Source organism: Crotalus tigris, unplaced genomic scaffold (assembly GCF_016545835.1).
Source record: "Crotalus tigris isolate CLP2741 ecotype Arizona unplaced genomic scaffold, ASM1654583v1 scf7180000024117.2648584, whole genome shotgun sequence".
Lineage (NCBI taxonomy): Eukaryota > Metazoa > Chordata > Lepidosauria > Squamata > Viperidae > Crotalus > Crotalus tigris.
The window spans coordinates 2,372,188-2,394,488 of record NW_024100394.1 but is presented as its reverse complement, the minus strand read 5'-3'; the positions used below and the strand labels follow the sequence as shown (position 1 = coordinate 2,394,488).

Genomic DNA, 22,301 nt, shown 5'->3' with positions numbered 1-22,301 from the left:
GACACCATTCCAATCACCCATTAATACCACGGATCTATAGTCCAGCAATGTTATTTTTTGATGTAACAACTTATAAAATTGTTCCTGTTGCTGATTTGGTGCATAGAGTCCCACTATAAGTACTTTCTTACCATATAAACCAAGTTCAATCATCACATATCTTCCCTGGGGATCTGATTCCACCAGACAAGCTGGTAGATTTTGTTTAACATAAATAACAACTCCCCCCTTTTTCCCAGGAGCAGAAGATACAAAGTGAGATCCCAAACGAGCATTAACTAAATATTTCTGATCCTTAAGTAAAATATGAGTTTCCTGTAAGCAAATAACATCATTGTTGTGTTGCTTCAAATAGTAAAAGATTTTTTTCCTTTTCTGAGGAGAATTCAATCCATTAACATTCCAGGTCAGAAACTTTGCCATCACTCTTGGTCCGCAGCCTGGAGAAGACACCTTCGAGATCTGCCATTGCTGCATATGTTGCATAACTCTTGGGTCTTGCTCCTCCCACCGGCGATGATGCACTTTCAGAAGAAGTTTCTTTAGCCTCTTTCTTACGTTGCTCCTTCTCTTTACGTCTATAAGCTGCACGAGTCATTCTCTGCTCTTTAACCTCCGTTTGGCGTTGCCATTCAGCTTGCAGCATCCCAGCAGAAACCAAACCTAATGTCTCAGATTGCTGCTCCGCCTCTTTACCACTCAAAGATTTCTGAACAGGTAAAATTGAGCCTGCACCCAGGACCGTATTATAAAACTCTCTAGCTTTATCAACCGTATTCAATCTGTAACGTGTCCCCGCATGGCTCAAAACAATACCCATCGGGATTTCCCATCTAAATGGCATCAATCTAGCTTTAAGCTCATTAGCTAGGAAGGCAAAATCTTTCCTGCTTCTTAGAATTTTTGATGGGATTTCCTTTAAGATAATAACATCTTGGGCAGCAATCTGGAATCTTTTATTATAAAAAGCTTGTATAATCTCATTACGCAGAGACTTCTTTGTAAAATAAATCACCACATCTCTAGGCAAATTCTTCTGCTTAGCAATCCAAGAGTTAAGTCTATAAATTTTTTCCACTTCTCTGCGTAATTCTCCTTTATCCATATTCAAAACCACAGCTAAATCAGTAAGGACCACCTCCATCAAATCTTGATTCATATCTTCCTTGAGGCCTCTGATCCTCAAGGCGTACTCCATCTGTCTGTACTGAAACATCAAAATATCTTCTTGTGAGGTCTCCACCTTCCTTTCCACATCTTGAATTTTATCATCAAATGAATCAACTTTATGTTCGACTTCCTCCAGTCTTGCATCCAGCTTCACCACCACCGTAGCCAGACCTGAGACTGCTGCAAGTATATCTTGTCGCAAAATGTTGTTATTATCTTCCATTTGATCCTTTATCCCACTTATCTCTTCTTTAAAGTCAGATTTAATATCTGATTTAATCTGTATAGCAAATTGCTTCATTTCCTCTCTCATTTGAGCTACAGCATCTCCCATTATGCCTCTAGCCTCTTGTGCTGAAAATCCTGGCAAAGGAGGGGAGGGTGGTGGCTGAGCCGGTGGTGCATGTTTAGATTGTTGTTGTGGTTGTGCAGTAGAGGTTATAGGAGAAGAAACCACCTTGGATGTTGTAGAAGGCGGCTGTCTCTTTGAAGCCATTTTAAATAACCCAGTTCTCACTTCCCTTTCCCCCAAGAAAAAAAAAAGGAGGGGGAGAGAGAAAAAAAAGTTTTTTTTTCTTTTAAAAGAGACAGCAAAAGCACTATAATCCTTAGAAATCCAGAGAGAAAAAACCAAAAAAAAGTCAAAAAAAGGAATTCAATACCAAAAGCAAAAGCAAAATCCAGTCCTTAAAGAAAAAAAAAATGAAACAAAAGACAAGGAAAAAAAAACTCCGACACTTTCAAAGCGCCATCTTAATTCCTTTCTCCATACTAATAAAAAGAACAAAGGAGAAATAATCAAAACTAAATAAGAAGAAAATAAAAACCTAAACTATATAAAAAAAATCCTTTAAACCACTCTGTCCGTTATAAAAACTACTCACCAATACGCTATAAGCACGGAGATAGAAGCGGCGGTTTCTTTTGCTTCCTAGGAAGCAAAAACAGCTGGGAGGCGGAGATCAGCAGGAGCTCCGAGGGAACACTCCATTCACCCCCTCTAGGAAAAAATCCAGAGGGAGTTCAGGGGTTCTACCTCTACTCCTGCGTTCTCTGTCCCTTCCCTTTGCCAGGGAAGGGAATTCCGAGCCGCGGGCCAGCTGATACACGCTGCGCTCTGTGGTTCTGACACCTTCCCAGCTGGACGGCTACAAAGTAGCCGCCATCGCCGTCGCCTCGTACCGGAAGCTCTGGATGACCTTTATATCAAGGTTCTTATTTCCAAGAATTACAAAAAAATGGGTGGATATCTTTTACCTTCTTTTAGATATCCATGTTTTGGATCATAGCCTTGATTAAAATAAAAGGGAGATGAAAACAAATAACAGTGCAGAGGGAATTTGTAGCATAAGCTTGACATGGTGTAGCTTTTCCTCTTGTCAGGATAAACTAAATGACTGTATTTTACTTTTTTAAAAAAAATGTGGAGTATACATGACAAAGAAAAAGTTTTGTATTAATACATTCACATAATGACTAGGAAACGGCTTTTGTACTTCTCAGGAGAAAAATGGTTGTGCTTATTAGACTGGACTGCAATACATTATTCAAAGGTTTTCCCAGTCCAAAGAAAGATATTTCTGTAATGAAATTGATTGGAAAAAAAAAGAGTTCATTTTAAAGCCTATACAGTATGACCACTACTGGATTAACACTGATGATTTTTCCCCAAAAAAACATTTCATAGTTTAAACTATGGTAATGATTGAGGCTTTGATCATTTCAAGTCTTTCTCTTTTGTGATTTTAGTGATTTATGTTTAATAATTTTAAAAAATGGTTTGTCTTTTTTCTGTGTAAGCAAGCTTCTTTTTTCTTTGTTTCCTCCTTACAAAGCTATCTGGAAAATAGTTTCCCAGTGCTTTAAGTATAATAAAGCAATTTAAATTCTGTGGTGCCATGGCAATTAAACTACTGTTCAGTTCTTTTTTCTTATGTATTTTTATTAATATTTTACATTTTTGTTCAAGTGATATCAGCCATTATATATTATACTTTGAATCTGTTAAATTGTTTTGTTTTCTCTGCAGTTAGAACACACAATATTGTTTTGAACAAAGATTTTTAAATGGTCAATTTTTTGATCCATGGTTTGTCCCTTTGAAAGAAACCAAGTTTACTTAATCTACAAAGGCATCTATTAACTTCATACAATACTGTACTATAAAGAGTAAATATTTTTCTATGCTCCTGAACAGTTAAATTGCATAGTGTGGCATTAAAACTTTAAACTTACCAGTTCACAATTAAAAAAGGTTTTACATTTTTATTATTGGTCATCATGGGAAAGTCACTCATAAATTTTAATTTTAGATTTCTTTTAAGCGCTGGCAAGACTCCTCAGATATTATCATTTGCCTGAAAGTTGTAGTTCTGGCATTTAAAAGTTCTGATAACAGATGCTTGACCAAACATTTAGTCCTCTATTTCTTTATTAATCTTCTATTTTAAAAATAATAATAAACAACTTTGAGCTCATTGCTTAAAGTATTGGAGATCACCTACTGTTTTATAATTATTGCACTTAAGGAAACAAAAGAACATACTTTTTTTAAATGTAGGATAATGTGTTGTGTGGAGATACATCCTATTTGATCTTCCTCTCCAAGCTCAAAAATTATCAATAAGATCTCTGCTAAATATATTTTCATGGATAACTAATTTGTTCTTTCTAATATTTTGTAGAAAGATTATGTGACAGTGGTTAATACTTTTTGTTTTAATAGTAATAAAATCTTTGGGATATCATTAACATTGTCAGAAAATAATTTTGCCCAAATCAAATGTTAAATGAAACTATTTTATATATAACATTAACTGTATTGGCTGCTTCCAGAAATGTTCTGTTGTTAGTTGGTTTAAACAGATTTTTTTTCCTGCTCAGGTGGATTACGATAAATTAGGAATATTTTCCTTCTATTAGAATATATGGAATATATGAAAAAATATTTTCTCTGGCATTCTGCAAACATGGATTGGCATTTGGGCTCACCTTAAAACCATCTTCTTCAGCTCACATATAAATACAAAGCATTTGTATGACAAAGCATTTGACTTTATCTGAAATGTGTGCATTTGTGTGTCTTTGAATAAGTTTTGACTCCTGGTGGGTGACTGACTGGCCAATCCCCTGCAGTTTTCTTGCCAAGTTCATGGAAGTGGCTTGCCCTTGCTCCCTTCCTAGTGCTGAGAAAAAAATGACTGGCCCAAGGTCCAACAATCTACAGTATATATTTAAAATGTTGTTATGCTTGGGAGATTTGTTGGTATAAAGATATTTTTGTACTAATAATAGTATGGCAATAATATCATCATTAATTGTTGCAGCCCTAATTTTAGATACAGTTGATGCTCAGAAAAAGTCAGAAATTGGCTGAGGAATAGAAGGTCTGTTATTACAGTGGTGAAGGGGATGTGGAAGAGTTACCAAGCCTTTTTGATATGTATCTCTAATTGGGATCTCTTTGCCTCTGAAGCAATTTTACCTTCTTGACATTTCACCTGCACTGTTCCTCTGTGTTTTTAACTGTGATTGAATGTTTCTAGTGGCCATCTGATATTGTATAGTGCTAGTTTATTAATTGTATACTTTACCTTTGTCTTTTTTTTTTTTTTGTATTTTAACTCTTATAAAAACAGTAGTATTTGACTGATGATCACAACTGAGTCCAAATTTTCTGTTGCTAAGTGAGATTTGTATTGTGACTTTTGCCTCACTTTACAACTTTCTTTCCACAGTTGTTAAGTGAACCACTGCAATTGTTAACTTTTGCTTGACATTTGCTTGTCAGAAGATCATAAAAAGTGATCACATGACCCCAAGACAATGCAACCTTCATAAATACGAACCAGTTGCCAAGTGTATAAATTTTAATCATGTGATCATTGGGATATGCTTCAATGGTCATAAGTGTGAAAAACAGTCATAAATCACTTTTTTCAGTGCAGTTATAACTTTGAATAGTCACTGCATGAATGGTTATAAGTTAAGAATTGCCTGTATTTTGCCCAGATTCTGCACATTGGGGCAAGTTTCAAAAACTGTGAGATGAATAAATTAATCTGATCAGATCAGATCTTCCAATAAATACTAAAGGTCTGTGAATCACTTGTGATAGGATTTAAATCTGTGAACTGAGTCATATCTATAAACTGATTCGAAGAATAAGCAATGTTTGATAAAAAAATATGTCCCTAGAAACACAGATGTCCTCTGAACCTTTGAATTGATTTGAAGATACTTTATAGTGGTGATTTGATTTGAAAAATTGGGTGAATTTGATTAAATAGCCTTTAAATTTAAAACTTCTTAGACAAATAATAAATACTAAACTGACTACAGTGTTCATGCTGTGAGAATATTTGCTTTAGAACAGTTTCCATCTGGAAATGAAAAAAAAAAAGATGATTGAAGCATAAGGCATGTTTGTTTATTTAGATTTTGGTAAACCAAGGAGAAGCTCATCTATCAAAATTTTGCCTGCCAAAATTGCTCGGTCCATTTAACAATTTCAAATCTGCAGTCATCTTTTAGAGACAAGATATTGGCAATGCAACCTATATTCACAGCTTACTTTCATACTTAGTATTTTTCTCCACTGGCAATATCCCTTTCCCAGGTGCACAGCCCCAGCTGGCCCAGGCACACCAACACATCTTAGAGGGAGCTATACACTTTAATTAAAAATAATGGCCGTTAATATAAAATCAAATTAAACAACACAATAATCTAAAACATTAAATCTTAGGGTGAGCAATTTTGCTCAAGTTAAAAACATCCCAAAGACAGTCCTTTTTGGCTAAATGTCCCCCCACCAATCTTGTCGCCTCATAAACATGTCCTCTGCGGGAGAGGTGATTCGGAAAATACTGGAATGTGCAGAAATGAATAGACTAACAATGACAATTAAAGATAAGGCAGAGTCAGACTACTATGAAATCTGGGGAACCTTTTATGATTGGCTGAAAAGAGAATATTGTTAAAAGATAGTTAACATCAATTTAGATGGAAGAAGAAGGAGCAGATAAGGAGGGAGACCCAGGCGACACAGTATTGAATAACTGGAGGTTGTATAAATATTTATAGAAGTACAGTATATACCGAGAAGGTTAGATAAATAGAAGTATTAATGTAAGAGAAAATTAATCTTATTGTATATAATACAGATAGGGAAATTTGGAAAGAGGAGTTGCTCGGACATTACCCCTGAATTGTATCTGAAGAGGGATGAGAGGGAAGAAAAGAGAGGAGAGAGAAAAGAGTAAAGGAGGGGAGAAGGAAGTAGGAAGGTTGGAGGAGAAGAGGAGAAGTGGGGAGAAAAGGGAGGAGAGTGGTGAAGGAAGGAGAAGAGGAGAGAAAGAAGAGGGAAGTTGGGAAGAGAAGAAAGGGAGAAAGAAGGTAGAGAAGAAGGAGTGTGGATACAGTGAAAGGGGAAATGGGCGAGCAACACCAAAAGTCATGTGTATGTATTTATTTCATTTTATTAAAAGTATCTTATATATGAATGTAAAAAGAATGTATGTTAACATCTGATAAATATCACGGTATATGTATGGGGGAGAGTTTGGAAAAATAAAAAAATTATTAAAAAAAACCCCATGTCCTCTGAAGGACCAGTCAAAGGCCTGTGGAATCTCCCTCTTATGGCAGCCAGGATACAGTCTCTCGGCCGAGATATCACCATCGCTCTTCCTTAGAGTGGCAATCTGTCTCTCCTTTTGAAGGAGTCGAGCCTCTTTTCCTCATAGCTGCTTCTTTTCACTCCCTTTCAGTGCTTTCTTCTGAGATGCTCAAATCTGTCGTCCTACTCTCCAGCACTTTGATTTAACTCTTCCTCCTGGGGACTATATTTCCCAGAAATCTCCCCCAGGGCCTCCTCCTGTCCCAATTCCAGGGGCAAGGCCCCAGCCAGCCAGCCAACTAGGGAATGCTGCTAATGGGGCAGGCTTCATTAGGATCTGTATCTTGAATTTAGGAGTTCCCATCTCTCTCTATCAGAATGCAATGTCATGAAAATAGGCTTACTCTCATGAAAATCTTACTGTTCCCCCCCCCCCCCCGACACCCTAATTTGTTGTTTTCTTTTCTTTCTGCATATCTGTAAACCACAAGAAATTCTTCTGGTTTATACTGTTAGCAAGGTTTGTTTTTTAAAACTTTTCTACCACACATCCATATAGTAAAGAAGAAAACTGGTTGTATGTTTATTTTGTTGATGAAAAAGAAAGATTGCTATTTCAAGAATAATCTTTGGTTTGCATACAATAATTTCAGTTTATAATGACATAAACCTGAAACCTGTTTGTATCTTTTTTTTTCTCCTTTCGCTAGAGTTGGTGCTAGTGTGCATTTTACCTGCGAAGATAATTATGTGCTCCAAGGAACAAAAAGCATTACTTGTCAAAAGGTGACAGATACTTTAGCTGCTTGGAGTGACCATAGGCCAATTTGCCGTGGTAAGTATTGTTCAAGATGGAAGCTGGTGGGAAGGGCTATTTATATTTATATAACCATCCTGTTCTGCTTTCATGAATTAATCATATACCTGATACAGCCAATGGCCACATTTTTATTCAGAGTGCACATTGCTCTTGCCAAAACTCAGGAAATCTTTGGGATCTGTTGGTGAGAACCATCCCAAACTTGAATAAACTCTGATCCTTTGTGTTAGATTATGCCAAACCACTAAGGACTAACTTCCCTGCCTTTATGGAAAATTAGTTATCCTTTGAATCTTAAGCTTTTAAAAATTAATTACATCCCTTTGTCTGGCACATTTTGCATGATATATAAATACTCAATTAACATGCCTTGCCCTATATTTATTTTCTGTGTGGTGAATTAATTATCAGTTAATTAATTATTAAAAGATCTTTGCAGCTCCACAGGTACTATCTGGTAATTATAAGCTAGTTTAGCAATTAAGGTATTTTAATTCTAAGGTAATATTCATATTAACAAACATCTTAGTATATAGAAATAAAATATTCATATATCTTGATTTCCTTTTAGGCTGTGCTCAAAGGAAAAAGAATCAACTACATACATTAGTATATGTACAATGTTACAGCTGAAGGACCTCTAATGTTTAAGTTAATTACTTGAAATTTTGCTTGTTTCATGTAAAAAGAAATTGAAAGGTTAGAATATTGATCTAATCTCAAATTATATGTATTTGACATTTGTTCCAGAGTAGTTAGATCACCTTATTAATTACCGAAATAGAAACAATATTACTATCTCTATCTCTAAAATATTTGTCATGAATATAATTAATAAATCTCAAAAAAGGTATGAAAACACATGTTGTAATGTGTTTTTTTTTCCTGGATAATCAATTATGATCTCTAAATCCAGTATGAGAGACAGAAAGAATAAATCATTAGCCATGTATATAGCTATATACAATATCTATTATTCTCTCTCTCTCTCTCTCTCTCTCTCTCTCTCTCTCTCACACACACACACACACACACACACACACACACACACACACACACAGTCTAGTGATTATCATTGATAAGGAATGAATTTCTATCATAGCAAGTATTTCTTATGATAAACATATTTAATTCTGTTTTGATCATTAATCAATTTATATGATAATTTTGTACAAAATACTATTCATCATATTGTTACAACAAATAATTTTATTTTCAGTTCAAAAAAGGTATGATTTTAATGATATGAGTACAGTTCCATTTATATTACCGAGTCCACTCACATTTTAATCCTTCAGATTTTCACTATCTATATTATGATTCCTTCATGTTTAAATGGTTTCCAATTAGATGAACCACTGCAGTGATTCATTGTTGAAAAATTATGAAAATCTTTGTAGTATAACATTTATAAAAGTAATGTCGTCAGTACATTTCTTGATAGAATTCAGGCTGCCTCTATAATAACTTCACTGCATAAATAAATAGTTCCACAATTTGTTTTTCATGCTTGGGATATTGTGAATAAATTAAATTTGACAAAAACTTTTGAAACATAATGTACATTGCTTATTTTAATCTGTTTCCAAGATTTCTAAATAAGACTTGTAATGAAGCAATGATGAGCTTTCAGATTGAATAAATTTGGTTTATTTTCTATGGCTTTTTCTATTCTTTTCTAGTTTTACTATTTCCAAGGAATACTAAGTAGAGCATAGTTTTCTCTAGTTTTGATCTTTTATGGTTGTTATCTTCAGAGGAAAACAAGTTTTGTGATGTCCCTCTCACAGTTCACAGGCAACTGAACAGGGTTGGCTGGGCTTTTGTATTTGAAGTTGACAAGTTGATCTCTGATTGGTCCTAATCTGAGGAGTCCAAAAAAGACGGTTCCTGAGCAGAACAAGAGAAAAGTAGACCATGACCATTTAGCCCCTGTAGCTCATTGCTGCTTCATTGTTGCCAGCCATGAAAGTCTATACTAAAGAACTGTAATTTTTTCGAAAATTGTTTCATTATATATTACATTAGCACAATGTGGCATAATTGTAGAGAAAATGTAGCATAATGCAAAGCATAGAATAGAGCATAATTGCAAAGTAATGTAGTTGTGATAGACCACATTCGGCAAAATAAAGACATAAATACTATTCTTTCTTTATGAAAATAAAGCTCTTTTATTAATTCTTCATAGACTGTTATCCATAGTTCCAGTGCAACTGGAAGTTCCATAGCACATTTATAAATTTTAAAGAAATGTAATAGCTCAAGAGTGTCAAACTCGCAACATCACGTGACGTGTTTTTCCATTGCTGGCAATGGAGTGGGCGTGGTTTCAGCATGACATATCTGGCCCTCAGGCTGTCAGTTTGACACCCCTGTAATAGCTTATCCCACACCTGGTAACTTTCAGTGCTGTGCTATTTTCTCTTTAAACAAATGAGCATCTTTAAAATCTCCTCTATTTGATGCTTTCCTTATTTTTAGCTAGAACGTGTGGTTCTAACCTCCGTGGTCCAAGTGGTATTATCACATCACCCAATTATCCTGTTCAATATGAAGACAATGCACACTGTGTATGGGTTATAACAACCCTTGATCCAGAAAAGGTATGTTCCCCATTTTGTAGGTTTCTAAACAGTTACAATGAATGTATTGATATTTGCATAAATAAAACATTTTTCTTTGTTTGTAGTATGTAATAATTTACTTGAGTTTTGATAACATTTTGAATATGCAAAATATAGAGCAAAAAAGTATTTGTAGGCAATTCTGTTTCACTTCCTTAATATCAATGTGAACTTATGTCTTAGTGATTATTTAATACTATATATACTTTTGATGTCAACAAAAATGAAGTCATTTTAGAATTGCAGTAACTTTTCTGTTTGTAGATTTCTTGTTCACCAAAGTAACTGTGACCATTCAAAGATTTTAGTTTGTGACATAATCTGAGAGACTCTTTCTACATTAACAATCATGTTCTATTTGACATAGTACCAAAATTGCTTCGTGATAAGACTGAGATATATTTTCTCTTTGAGCTTAGTCTGATCAACTTGGTTTATTAAATTTCTGAATTAACAGCATATAAAAAGCCAGAAATTGCAGTGTTTGATCAAATTATTATAATTGTATAGTTTAAAGGGGGAAATGTTAAATTTAGAAGCACACACACACACCCACATACACACACACACACATACACACAGAGAGACATATATATCTTATGCATTTATAAATAAGCCAATTCAAGGAAACTTCTTTTTGTCTCTCTCATTAAACATCTGTTGCTTTTTCCTATAGCGTTATTTTTTTCCATTTCAATAGTAGTGAGCTATTCGGGTTTGTTCTCTACTTGTTCAAACGTACTTTATTTTAATGCTCTGCTTATTTTAAAGGCTTTCTAACATGTGTTTCCTCTGGGTCCTACTAATGTATCTGCTGAACATAACCCTACTGAGTCATTTCTTAGAGGTTTATAGCTTACAAATAGCTATTTTGCATTGGATTTTTTTTTCCTAATGGCTTTAGTAAGGTTGGGCTGCAGGTGTTTTAATTTGCAGTTAATTCCTGAGGTATTTTAATTTTTGCTCCTTTGGGTTTTTTCCCCTTCTTAATATTTTCCATTTTGGGATGATTTCCACAACCCAACTTAATTAGCTACTACTTTGTATTTCTGCAATTTGGGTTACAGTAGTGCCTGTTCCTCCTTTCTTTAGCTTTTTCTATTCTGCTCTAACTGTACTGTTCTGAAGGAACACTGAGCGTAAAATAATTTTTGACATCCATTCTAATATTGTCTTGACTACTTAGAGACTTTGGAATATCGTAATCATTGTTTTTTAGATAGGAGTAATTACACTGAACCTATTTCAGTCTGGGATTCAGTCTGACTTGAAGAAAGGTTCATCCTAATACATGATTTCCTTCAGGAAAGATACAGAAAGAGTGATTTCATTATCTTGCTTGATCTCTTAGCTTATTCTTCTGTCTTCATGACTGAAGGGATAGTTTCATAGAATTAAATTAAGTAATTGTGGCTCTGGACATTGACAGATATACCACAGGGGACTATTTGGTTCCCAGTGATATTTAATATCCATATGAAGGTATTGAGAATTCATCAGGAATATGAATAGTATATTATATGGATGGATGTCATATATAATATAGATTCAGCTCATATAACTCTCCCCTCCTCATAAGACATGCATGTTGTGCCAAAAAGTAGGGGAAGTAAAATGAATTTAAAGTTATGAATATATATTCATATTGAAATTTGTGCTCAATATGCTATTGATTTGATTATCTTAATATTTTGTGATATTTTGTGAGATTAAGCTATGCCAAAGATGAGTTTTATTGGTTAGAATAGAATAGAGCTGGAAAGGACCTTGGAGGTCTTCTAGTCCAGCCCCCTGCTCAAGCAGGAGGACCTATACCATCTCAGACAGGTGACTGCCCAACCTCTTTTTAAAAATCTCCAGTGATGGAGCTCCCACAATTTCTGGAGTCCTCACTGTCAGGAAGTTTCTCCTTAATTCCAGGTTGCTTCTCTCTTTGATCAATTTCCAACCATTGTTTCTTGTCCTGCCCTTTGGTATTTTGGTGAATAACATGAACCCCTCTTCTTGGTGGCAGGCCCTCAAATAGTGGAGTACTGCTATCATGCCGCCCCTATTTTTTCTTTTCTTTAGACTAGCCAAACCCAAGTCCTGCAGCTGTTCTTTGTATGTTTTAGTCTCCAGGCCTTTGATCATCTTAGTTGCTCTTCTCTGAATTTTCTCCAAACTCTCAACATCTTTTTTGTGATATGGTGACCAGAATTGGCTGCAGTATTCCAGGTGTGGTCTTACTAGGGTTATGCAAAATATTCTCTGTATTTATCCCATTTGCCTCATAATTATTGCAGCTGCTGCATGACAGAATTTTAATTATGAAAATAAAATGGCTTCTGAAACTGAAAGTTGGTGCAAATTAGTTATTGTTCTTTCTGTTCTTTTTTAAAATAATCCTACCACTATGTAAAGAGTGAGTTGATGTAGTGGTTTACAGTGCTAGAAACTGGGAGACCATGAATTCTGGTCTTGCCTTAGGAACAAAGCCAGCTGAGTGACCCTGGGCCAGTCAGTTCTTCTCAACCCTGGGAAGCAAGCAAGGGCAAACCAATTCCAAGTGGTTCCAAAAATTCAGAAAAACTTGCAAAGTAAACAACAGGGATTAGACATCAGAAGTCAATACCAGCTTAAAAGTTCCATCCTCTTTGTATCCCCTTTTACTAGTTTTATTGAACTCTTTGAAACCAATTAAAAGAAGGTTGATGGGGGTACAAGTATCTTCTTGATCATATTTAATAAAGAGAATTATAAAACATTTCAATTTGGACCTATGTGCTAGAGTTTTGGTAATGTTTTATGTTGAAAAATGACAAATTATTAAGCAGATATCCCAATTTGAATGCTTTTGTTTCTAAATACACATTAACATGACATCTGAGCAGTCATAACTAGAAGAAATGATTATGGTAAACAGTATCAGGCTTCAGGAATTTTAAATATTTTAGGTTGAAGCATGCATCTGTAGTAACCATGAATTATTCATAACCTTGTTCATTTCCAGTTACTCCTTTTCCTTTCTTTAACTTTTCCTTTTTGTTCAGTAGAGATTTGAAAGTCCCACAACTTTCTATCACATATGCCATGTAACTTTGCCTCAGAACTTCCCCAACATATTAATAACCCCTGCCTCCAAATTTTCTTATTCTGTGATGGGAAAAAGAAAACAGCCAGGTGATAATGGGTAGATAAATGGTCCAGCAGAGAATTCTCCAAAGGAAAGATAAAATAAATGCTAATTTATTTAGAGCAGAAGCTCTAACTGGTTTTAATAGCATTAATTTATTTTTGTTTTTAAAAGCATAACACTTTAGGGATTCTGCAAATTGGGAGGTTGGTACTAATACAAAACCAAAAACAATCAAGCATTTACATTAGAAATTAGTGTCACCACCTAGCTGAATGAATTCTCTAGGGTACATAGTTAAATAAAAGCATCAGTTTAAAGGTAAAAAAGTGGGAAAGACACAATTATATTAGGATATTAGAAGATGAATCATCTAGGATCAAGAAATGGCAAGAGAGCAATCAAAACAATTTCAATAAATACTAGGTTGGATCCGACTTCTAGGCTGGATGGGAAACTCTTTGAAAATGGAGTTCTGTTGGCAGAAAGGGCAAACTGATATTTGCTTACATTATCATTCTTCTGCAGTTCATATCATCATCATTTATTCTGCTATTACATTTGTGGGCTGAATTTTACTCTCTCCTAAATTTCTTCCTTTAAACAAATGATGAGGCTTCCCATCTCACAACAGTGACCCTAAGCAGCGAACAGAACATTACAAGCAAACAGGCAGCACAACACAATTTCTTAAGACAAACATTGTGCCTCCACACCCAACTATCTCAATTGGTACAGCAGTATATTCATCATTAATGGTATTTAAAGCCACTGAGAGATCAAGGAGGGCCAGGATGCCCTAGCCTCATCCTACACCTGCCGTAGGTCATCAGCAAGTTTGACTAATGCCATCTCAGTGCTGTGATCAGCTCTGAATCTGATTGAAAATACTCTGCCCCCTCAAGGTAATCATCTTCTCAACAGCCTTCCATAGAAAGGGAGTATTTGGAGACTGGACAAAAATTGCCCAATTTCATTGGGTCCAGCATGGCCATCATAAAGGGCAGATTATTCCCTCTACAAGGCAAACAGAACCATCCCCTCGTGTAAATAAGCATTACTTCCTGGGAGGCCTTATCAGCCACAACAGATATGGATCTATGTCTCCATGGACTAATAGGCTCAAACTGTTCCCAAAGAACTGTTCCAAAGGCAACTCCTTAGTACTTGCACATCCAAGCATATCTAAGCAACTTGATTGGATAGATACCTGGAATAGTCCTTGCAGGAGCTCTGTAAATGTTCTCCTGACCATTTCTTGCTGAGGAGGAACTGGTCACCTTGAACAAGCTTCCAGCCAACCCAATAATAACTACACTTGTCACTATAACTACACTATGGCAAAATGTAACTCTTAAGACAAGATCTTATCTATCTCAAACAGATTCATTCTCTGTTTTTTACTAGTGATGTTCTAGATACCTTTTATAACTCTTCATCACCCAGAGTTCTTCTGAAAAATCAAAGGATGGATGCATGGACCTAGAGAGGCTGCAGAAGTGCAACTTGATCCATGTTATGCCACATTACAATCCACAACTGACCATTTCTCAACATACTAAAAGGTTTTAAGGGAGATTGGTTTGGGAGAGCTCAAAATTGGAATGCTTTTGCCCTAATACTTCCTGAAACAAACTGAATCAAGCAAAACTAAGCCATCAATAGTATTTGCAAAGCAGGCTGGAAAAGCAATCTACCTCTAGTCCATATAAGCCAAAAAAAGGGTATAGTAGGTCCTGTAATAAAGTCTTTGTTATTATATTGTTTTTCAAATATGCATTGTGGATATGCAATATGTACTTGAACAGGACAGCCTTTGTCATTCTGAGCAAACTGCCAGTGAGCTGATTAAAAATATGATTGCATAATTCCATGTCTTTCCATGTTTGCTAATTAATTACAAACAATTGAATACCAGATTTTTGAAGCAGAGTTGTTTCAAATCACAGTTTTTCATTTTGTCAATATTCAATATTCAGTTGCAAACCTGTTTTATTGCCTGCTTTTCTTTATAAAGAAAAATTCCAATGGACTCCAATTGATTTTGTTTCCCCATCTAGAACTGAATGTTTAAAATACAGAGAATAATTGGCCAAGGCATTTAGGAATTGGGTAATAGGTGGACATCAATATGGTGTTCCACTTTTCAATGCTTCCTAAAATGATTATATGATCATCCGTTACTGCTAACGTCATACCTTTTAAAAAGCTTACTCAAATTTTTAATAATAAAAACAACTTGAATTGTTTGTTCTTGCTAGTATTGGTCCCACCATCAAGCTCTTGGGAACGAAGTGTCCAAATGTGTTTGCAGCAGTAAATATATTGCAAGGGCTATGTCAGAAAAGTTTGAAAAACATTTCAACATTTATTATGGATATGCTAAATCTAAAAGGGAGCAATGGATGTTGGTCTGCTTTAGAAAGAATGATGATAGATACCTCCTAAATTGTTCTACAGGATAACAGTTGATTGTTTCTTATTAGAGTTAGGATTATCAGTGCTGGGTGATATATAAATCTTATAAATAAATAGAATGCTACAAATCAAGGATAGTTAGTACTTTATATCATTCAACGTTAGACACTTTTTATGTTTAATAACCTAAGTATAAATTCAGTTCTGGAAGCTCAGTAGGGTGAATAGAAAGCCAATGTCTTTTGCTCAAAATGCACAAATTCTATTTTTTACTGAATTTATATAAAATATAATCATAATTAAAATGAATTTATGGCTTTTAAGAAAGAGAAGCTCCAAATGATGAATAGAATAGAATAGAATAGAATAGAATAGAATAGAATAGAATAGAATAGAATAGAATATTCAATCAGAATACAGCTGGAAGGGACCTTGGAGATCTTCTAGTCCAACTCCCTGCTCAAGCAGGAGACCCTATACCATTTCAGATAGGTGATTGTACAGTCTTTTAAAATAAATAAATAAAAAAAACTCCAGTGATGAAGCACCTATAACTTCTGAAGGTTCCACTGGTTAATTGTCCTATTAGGAAGTTTTTCCTTAATTCCAGTTTGCTTCTCTCCTTGATTAGTTTCCATCCATTGTTTCTTGTCTTGCCTTCTAGTGCATTGGAAAATAAGTTAACCTGCACAATGCTGGCTTATGTTTAAGTGATCGTCCACTAGGACTCCAAGGACCCTCTCACAGTTACTGTTTCTGAGCCAGGTTTCACTGGATCTGTAACTTGTACCTTTGGTTTTTCCTGCCTATGTGTAACACCTTGCTCTTCTCCACATTAAATTTCATGTTGTTGGATATGATCCATTGTTCAAGTCTGTCAAGATCTTTTTGAGCTTGTTTTCTGGGGTGTTGACTATTCTTGCCAGCTTAGTGTCATCTGCAAATTTGATGAGTTCCCCTTCTATTGCCTCATCTAAGTCATTTATGAAGATATTGAAGAATACTGAGCCTAAGACCGAACCTTGTGGTACCCCACTGCTTCCTTCCTTCCATGTAGATGTAGTACCATTAAGGACTTTTCATTGAGTATGGTTTGTCAGCCGGTTACAAATCCATCTGGTGGTGATGCTGTCTATCCCAGGGCTTTTCAACCTTTTCACCCATTGTACCACTTTTAGGATATGGAACATCCAAGTACCACCAGTCACCTAGCAAGGTGTCAAAAACTTGATGACTCCCTCCCAAAAAAGGAAAAAAGTGATAAACTACAGGTAGTCCTCGACTTACAACAGTTCACTTAGTGACTGTTCAAAGTTACAATGGCACTGAAAAAAGTGCCCCCAAGCCACAGCCAAGCAAGATACCTGCCTGCCCAGCCGTTGGTGCTCTTCCTCCTTTCCAAGGTTTTCATTGTTGTGAGCATTTCTGTTAAGGATTGGCAGTGGGGGTGGGGGGTGTTTGATTTTTATTCCCCCCATCAGATGGGTGGTTGCAGCAGATTTTGGTCTCTTCACATGACCCTGGGACATTGTGACCATCATAAATATGAATCAGTTGCCAAGTATCTGAATGTAAATCACCAGACCCTGGAGATACTGCAACATTCCAGCTGATCGGCGCTTCTTCTGGGCCCAGCAGAAGTGCCAGAATCAGTGCTGCTTTCCAGCTGATTGGTGCTTCTTCAGGGCTCAGCAGAAGCACCAGGATCAGTGCTGAGCTCCAGCTGGAGCCTGGCACTGGTCCTGGCACTTCCACTGAGCCCTGATAGCCCCAAAGAAGTGCCGATCATCTGGAAATCAGGACTGATCCTGGTGCTTCTGCTGAGCCCTGATAGCCCCGAAGAAGCCCCGATCACCTGGAAAGCAGCACTGATCCTGGCACTTCCGCTGAGCCCTGATAGCCTTGCAGCTCCAGCCATCTTTCACTCAGGCTTGTGCGGTGCTGCCACCAGTTCAGCTCATTCCCCTCCCCCATTAACACTTTTATAGGATGGTCACATACCACCTGCCAGGTGCTTATGTACCACAGGTGGTACCCGTACCACTGGTTGAAAAGCCTTGGTCTATCCCACATTTTTCTAGTTTACCAAGAAGTAGTTTGTGGTCTGCTTTGTCAAATGCCTTGCTGAAGTCTAAGTATACTATGTCTACAACATTTTGCTGGTCTACTAATTTAATCATTTTGTCAAAGAATGAAATAAAATTGGTTTGGCATGATCTGTTTTAACAAACCTGTGCTGGCTACTAGTTATAACTTTATTTGTTTCTACATGTTCACAGATCTGTTTTTTGATTATTTTTTTCCAGTATCTTCCCAGGTATTGATGTTACGCTGTAATTTCCTGGGTCTACTTTTTCCCCTTTTTTGAAGATGGGAACCACATCAGCTTTTTTCAGTCCTCTGGTAGTTCCCCAGTTCTCCAGGATTTTTTTTAAAGATATGGTACAATGGTTCTGAGATAACATCTGCCAACTCCTTCAGAATTCTGGGATGTAATCCATCAGGTCCTGGTGATTTATATTCATCAACATCAGACAGGCAGTTTCTTACCATTTTCTTGCTTATTTTAATTTTTATTTCTAGTCTATCTTTTACAGTTATGTTTGTGGTAGGTTGGGCTATAGTTTCCTTTTGCATGGAGACTGATGCAAAGAATGAGTAAGCAGTTCTACTTTCTCTCTACTGCCTTTTAGTTCCTTGCCATCTTCTCTCTTTAGTGGACTGACTGTTTCTTTGACTGTTTTCTTCTTATTTATATGCTGACAGAAACTTTTTTTTAAATTATCTTTGAGTTTTGTTGCAAGTCTTTGTTCATTCTGAACCTTTGCTTTCCTGATTTCATTTTTGCAGATTTGGGCTATCTGCTGATAGTTATATGTCCCTCTTTCCATTTTTGTACTTATTCTTTTTGTCTTTCAGTTTATCAGAGAGAACTTTATGCAACCATGTTGGTTTCTTCTTAGATTTATTGTTTTTCTTTGTCAGTGGTATTGCGGGTTTATGATCATATTTTTCAGTGTTTCCCATGCTTCTTGAATTCTTTTCTCCTTTAGGATTTTTATCCATGGAATTTTTCTCAGACTCTCTCTGAGAGCTCTTTTAAAGTTTAAGACACTGCTTGGATTATATTCTCTTGCTTGTGTTTGCATTATATTGAATTCTAATATGATATGGTCACTCTCACCCAAGGTTCTAGCAACTTCAACTCTCTCTATCACTTCTTCTCTATTAGTAAGAATGAGGTCCAGTATAGGTTTCCCTCTAGTTCCCTCCTCCACCTTTTGGATGGCAAAGTTGTCAGCTAAGTTGGTTAGGAATCTGTTCGATCTCCCGCTTGCTGCAGAGTTTGTCTCCCAGTTGATATCAGGGTACCGGTAGTTAAACTCTCCCATTACTACTGTGTTATATAGAACAGAACAGAATATTCTTTATTGGCCAAGTGTGATTAGACATACAAGGAATTTGTCTCCGATAAATAAGCTCTCAATGTACAAGCAGAACATTGAAGTAATAATCATAATAACAAAATAATAATAATAATAATAATAATAATAATAATAATAATAATAATAATAATACCAATAAGAGATAGTAGTGGAACAGATGAGAAAGATAAAAGTAATACAGCCATACTACGTACAAGGGTAAATGTACTTAGACATTAGACAGTACTGTGGGAATTAGGTGTTCAGCACAGTAATAGCATGAGGAAAAAAACTGTCTCTGAATGTTGTTGTTTTGGCATGCAATACCCTATAGTGGCATCCCAAGGTTGAAAAGGTTTATGTCCAGGATGTGAAGGTTCTGTAGATATTTTCTCAGCCCTCATTCTGGCTCCTGCAGTATACAGGTCCTCAATGAAAGGCAGGCTAGTTGTAATTATTTTTATTTTTTTTGCAGCCCTAAATATCCTTTGAAGTATGTATCTGTCCTGTTTGGTTGCTGTGCAAAATTAGACAGTGATAGAAATACAAATGACAGACTCAATAATTCCTCCGTAGAACTCTGTGGAACTGAATTAGCAGCTTCCTGAAAATTTGTACACATTTTCAAAAATTACGTTCTTTTAAGAAATGAAAATCTCAAGAATTTCTTGTGTAGTAGATGTGGAGTGTATGATGTATTTCTGAAGCAGTAGATGTGCGGTATATGGGGAAGTAGAGACAGCAAGGCCCCAGTTCTGTCTTCCAGCCAATTGTTCTTGGACCCTCTATTATGCTGCTTTTCGATGCTGTAGAGAATAAGTGTCCCTCATCAACTCTAAAATAGAATTCAATTCAGTGGTGGGATTCAAATGTCTGAACAACTGCTTCTCTATGTGGATGCCACTTCCAGAAGTCCATTCTAGGCCTGGGCAACAAAAAAATAGTTACCGATTCCGCGGAAGTGGTGCAAACCGGCTGAATTCTACCACTAGGGAATCATTAGTTTCTGTGGCTAAAATAGAAAAGCTGGTTCTTTGCTTCAGATTCAGCTAGTCTGGGAAAGAAACTCTTGTTCAAGCAAAACAGTCCCCTTATTCTCTGTGTGATTAAAAAAAAATGATAAACACATCATGGCAGTGAGATAATCAGTAAAATTAAATTCCGTTTTATCTAGAGACTGTTCACAAACATAACTGATAAATTGTGTAATCTGCTTTTTACAAGCATTTCTTTTCCACACCAGTAAATTATTGTTAGCTGATTCTATAGCATCTTCTTACAGCATTAATCCATTCTTGCTGCCTATCAGGCACAGATGAGTACAGAATATGAATATGTTAGTGCAGATTGGACTCCTCTTTTGTTACTCATATTGTCGTATCACCTAGCTCAGCATTTTCTTATATGCTGTTTCTAACCTCGCAGTACCTTGTATCAACATAATGCAAAGGAATTCTACATTTGCCAAAGGTGTTCTGCCTGCAGCAATCATCTCTGCATTGTACCCTTCATTTATTTAACAGACAGTTTTTATCATCGTATTCATCCCTTGGTTGACTGTAAGGAAATAGATTCCAGCAGATCCTAATAGTATTTTCATAAAAAGGATTGTAAGAAGTGCTGAGCTCAGATATTGTCTTACAGGTTCTCAATTATTCTCAGTGATTAAACTGAGCTAAGAGTTTCTGAGCTGATGCTTAACCAGAGTGCTGTGAGGAGGTGTTGGAAAAGACATCTAATAGGAAAGTTGCACACAATAAAGAAGAAGCTTTTCAATGTGTGCTGCTGCAGCCTTGCTTTAAAATCTTAAAACCATGAAAGCATAAAACGCCATGTGAAAATTATCTTCTAGCCTTTCAGTTTTGTAATTTGTAATTAAACACATGCTATTTTCAGGTTTCTAAGCTGTCATAATTCTCTCGTGTCCTTCCTTCTCTCTCTCACTTTTTTATGCACAGTGCAGACATTAATGTCAATCATACATACTTCTGTGCTTTTGTTCAAAATTCAGGGACTAAATTTGAAGTAGCTGTCAAGCATTTAATATTTAGCCTTAGTTACTACAAATGTGGCCCCAACAGAATAAGCCGCCCAGAGTTACTTTGTGGTAAGATGGGCAGCCAAATAAATAAATAAATTTTGCAGTCATTAACACCTCATTATATATTTATGCAGGAATTATGAATACACTTTCACAATTTTACTAAATCATACACGGGGACAATGTTCTGTGATCCATTTTTTATATTATTGTTTGTAAATGTTCAGTAAAGGCATAAGTATGTATTCCATTTTTTTTCTTTACTTAGCATGATTTAGGACAGTATTTCTTAACCTTATCTAGTTGAAGTCCATATATCATGAAGTTGCCAAGGTTAAGGAACATTTGTCTAGGACATGTGCATGTTTCACACAGGTCATAGACCCTAATGTCAACTTATTTATTTATTTTTATGCTTCTGATTGTTACTATATTCATAGCAGCTGAGAACATAAAGCAATAAAGTATCCATGGTATAAAAATCATACAATATCCAGAAGGGATCCACAAACAAAATATAAATATCTGTTTCAATATAATATCATTATATTAGCAACAGTAGAAAAAACAACAACAAAGCAAACAACTTCTGGAAGGCCACAGCAAAGGAGACCATGCTAGCTAAAAAGAGAAGGTTCTCTGGAGCATACAGTAAGTATCATGTTGAAGAAATAGAATTTCTGATTTTAGCTCTCCCTAGTACAGAGGTAGGCAACCTTGACTCTTTTATGACTCGTGGACTTCAACTCCCAGAATTCTGGGAATTGAAGTCCATGAGTCATAAAAGAGCCAAGGTTGCCTACCCTGCCCTAGTACATAGAAATGTGGCACCAGCAGCTGCCCCTCCAGAAGGATCTCATTTGATTAAATTGACTCAGATGGGAGTAGCAGTCCTGGAGGTACTGGCACAAAGCTAATATAGAGCTTTCTCAATCAAAGCATCCAGTTTGCATTGTACCAGGAATTTATTGAAAACTAATGCAGGAGATATAAGAGAGGAGGAACTCTTATAGGCGCTCCCAAGTTTGGCTTATGATCACTCATTCACACACTCACAGCCTGTGA

At 36.0% G+C, this 22,301-nt stretch overlaps 1 protein-coding gene across 1 annotated transcript in view; it reads left to right on the top strand.

Moving 5' to 3' along the window:
* The window catches only part of CSMD1 (CUB and Sushi multiple domains 1), a 510,216-nt gene that overhangs the window by 227,939 nt on the left and 259,976 nt on the right, over positions 1-22,301 (top strand). Inside the window, exons 5-6 of the mRNA XM_039322597.1 lie at positions 7,501-7,625; positions 10,095-10,216. Coding sequence (XP_039178531.1) covers positions 7,501-7,625; positions 10,095-10,216 — 247 coding nt within the window. The remainder of the gene's footprint in view (positions 1-7,500; positions 7,626-10,094; positions 10,217-22,301) is intronic.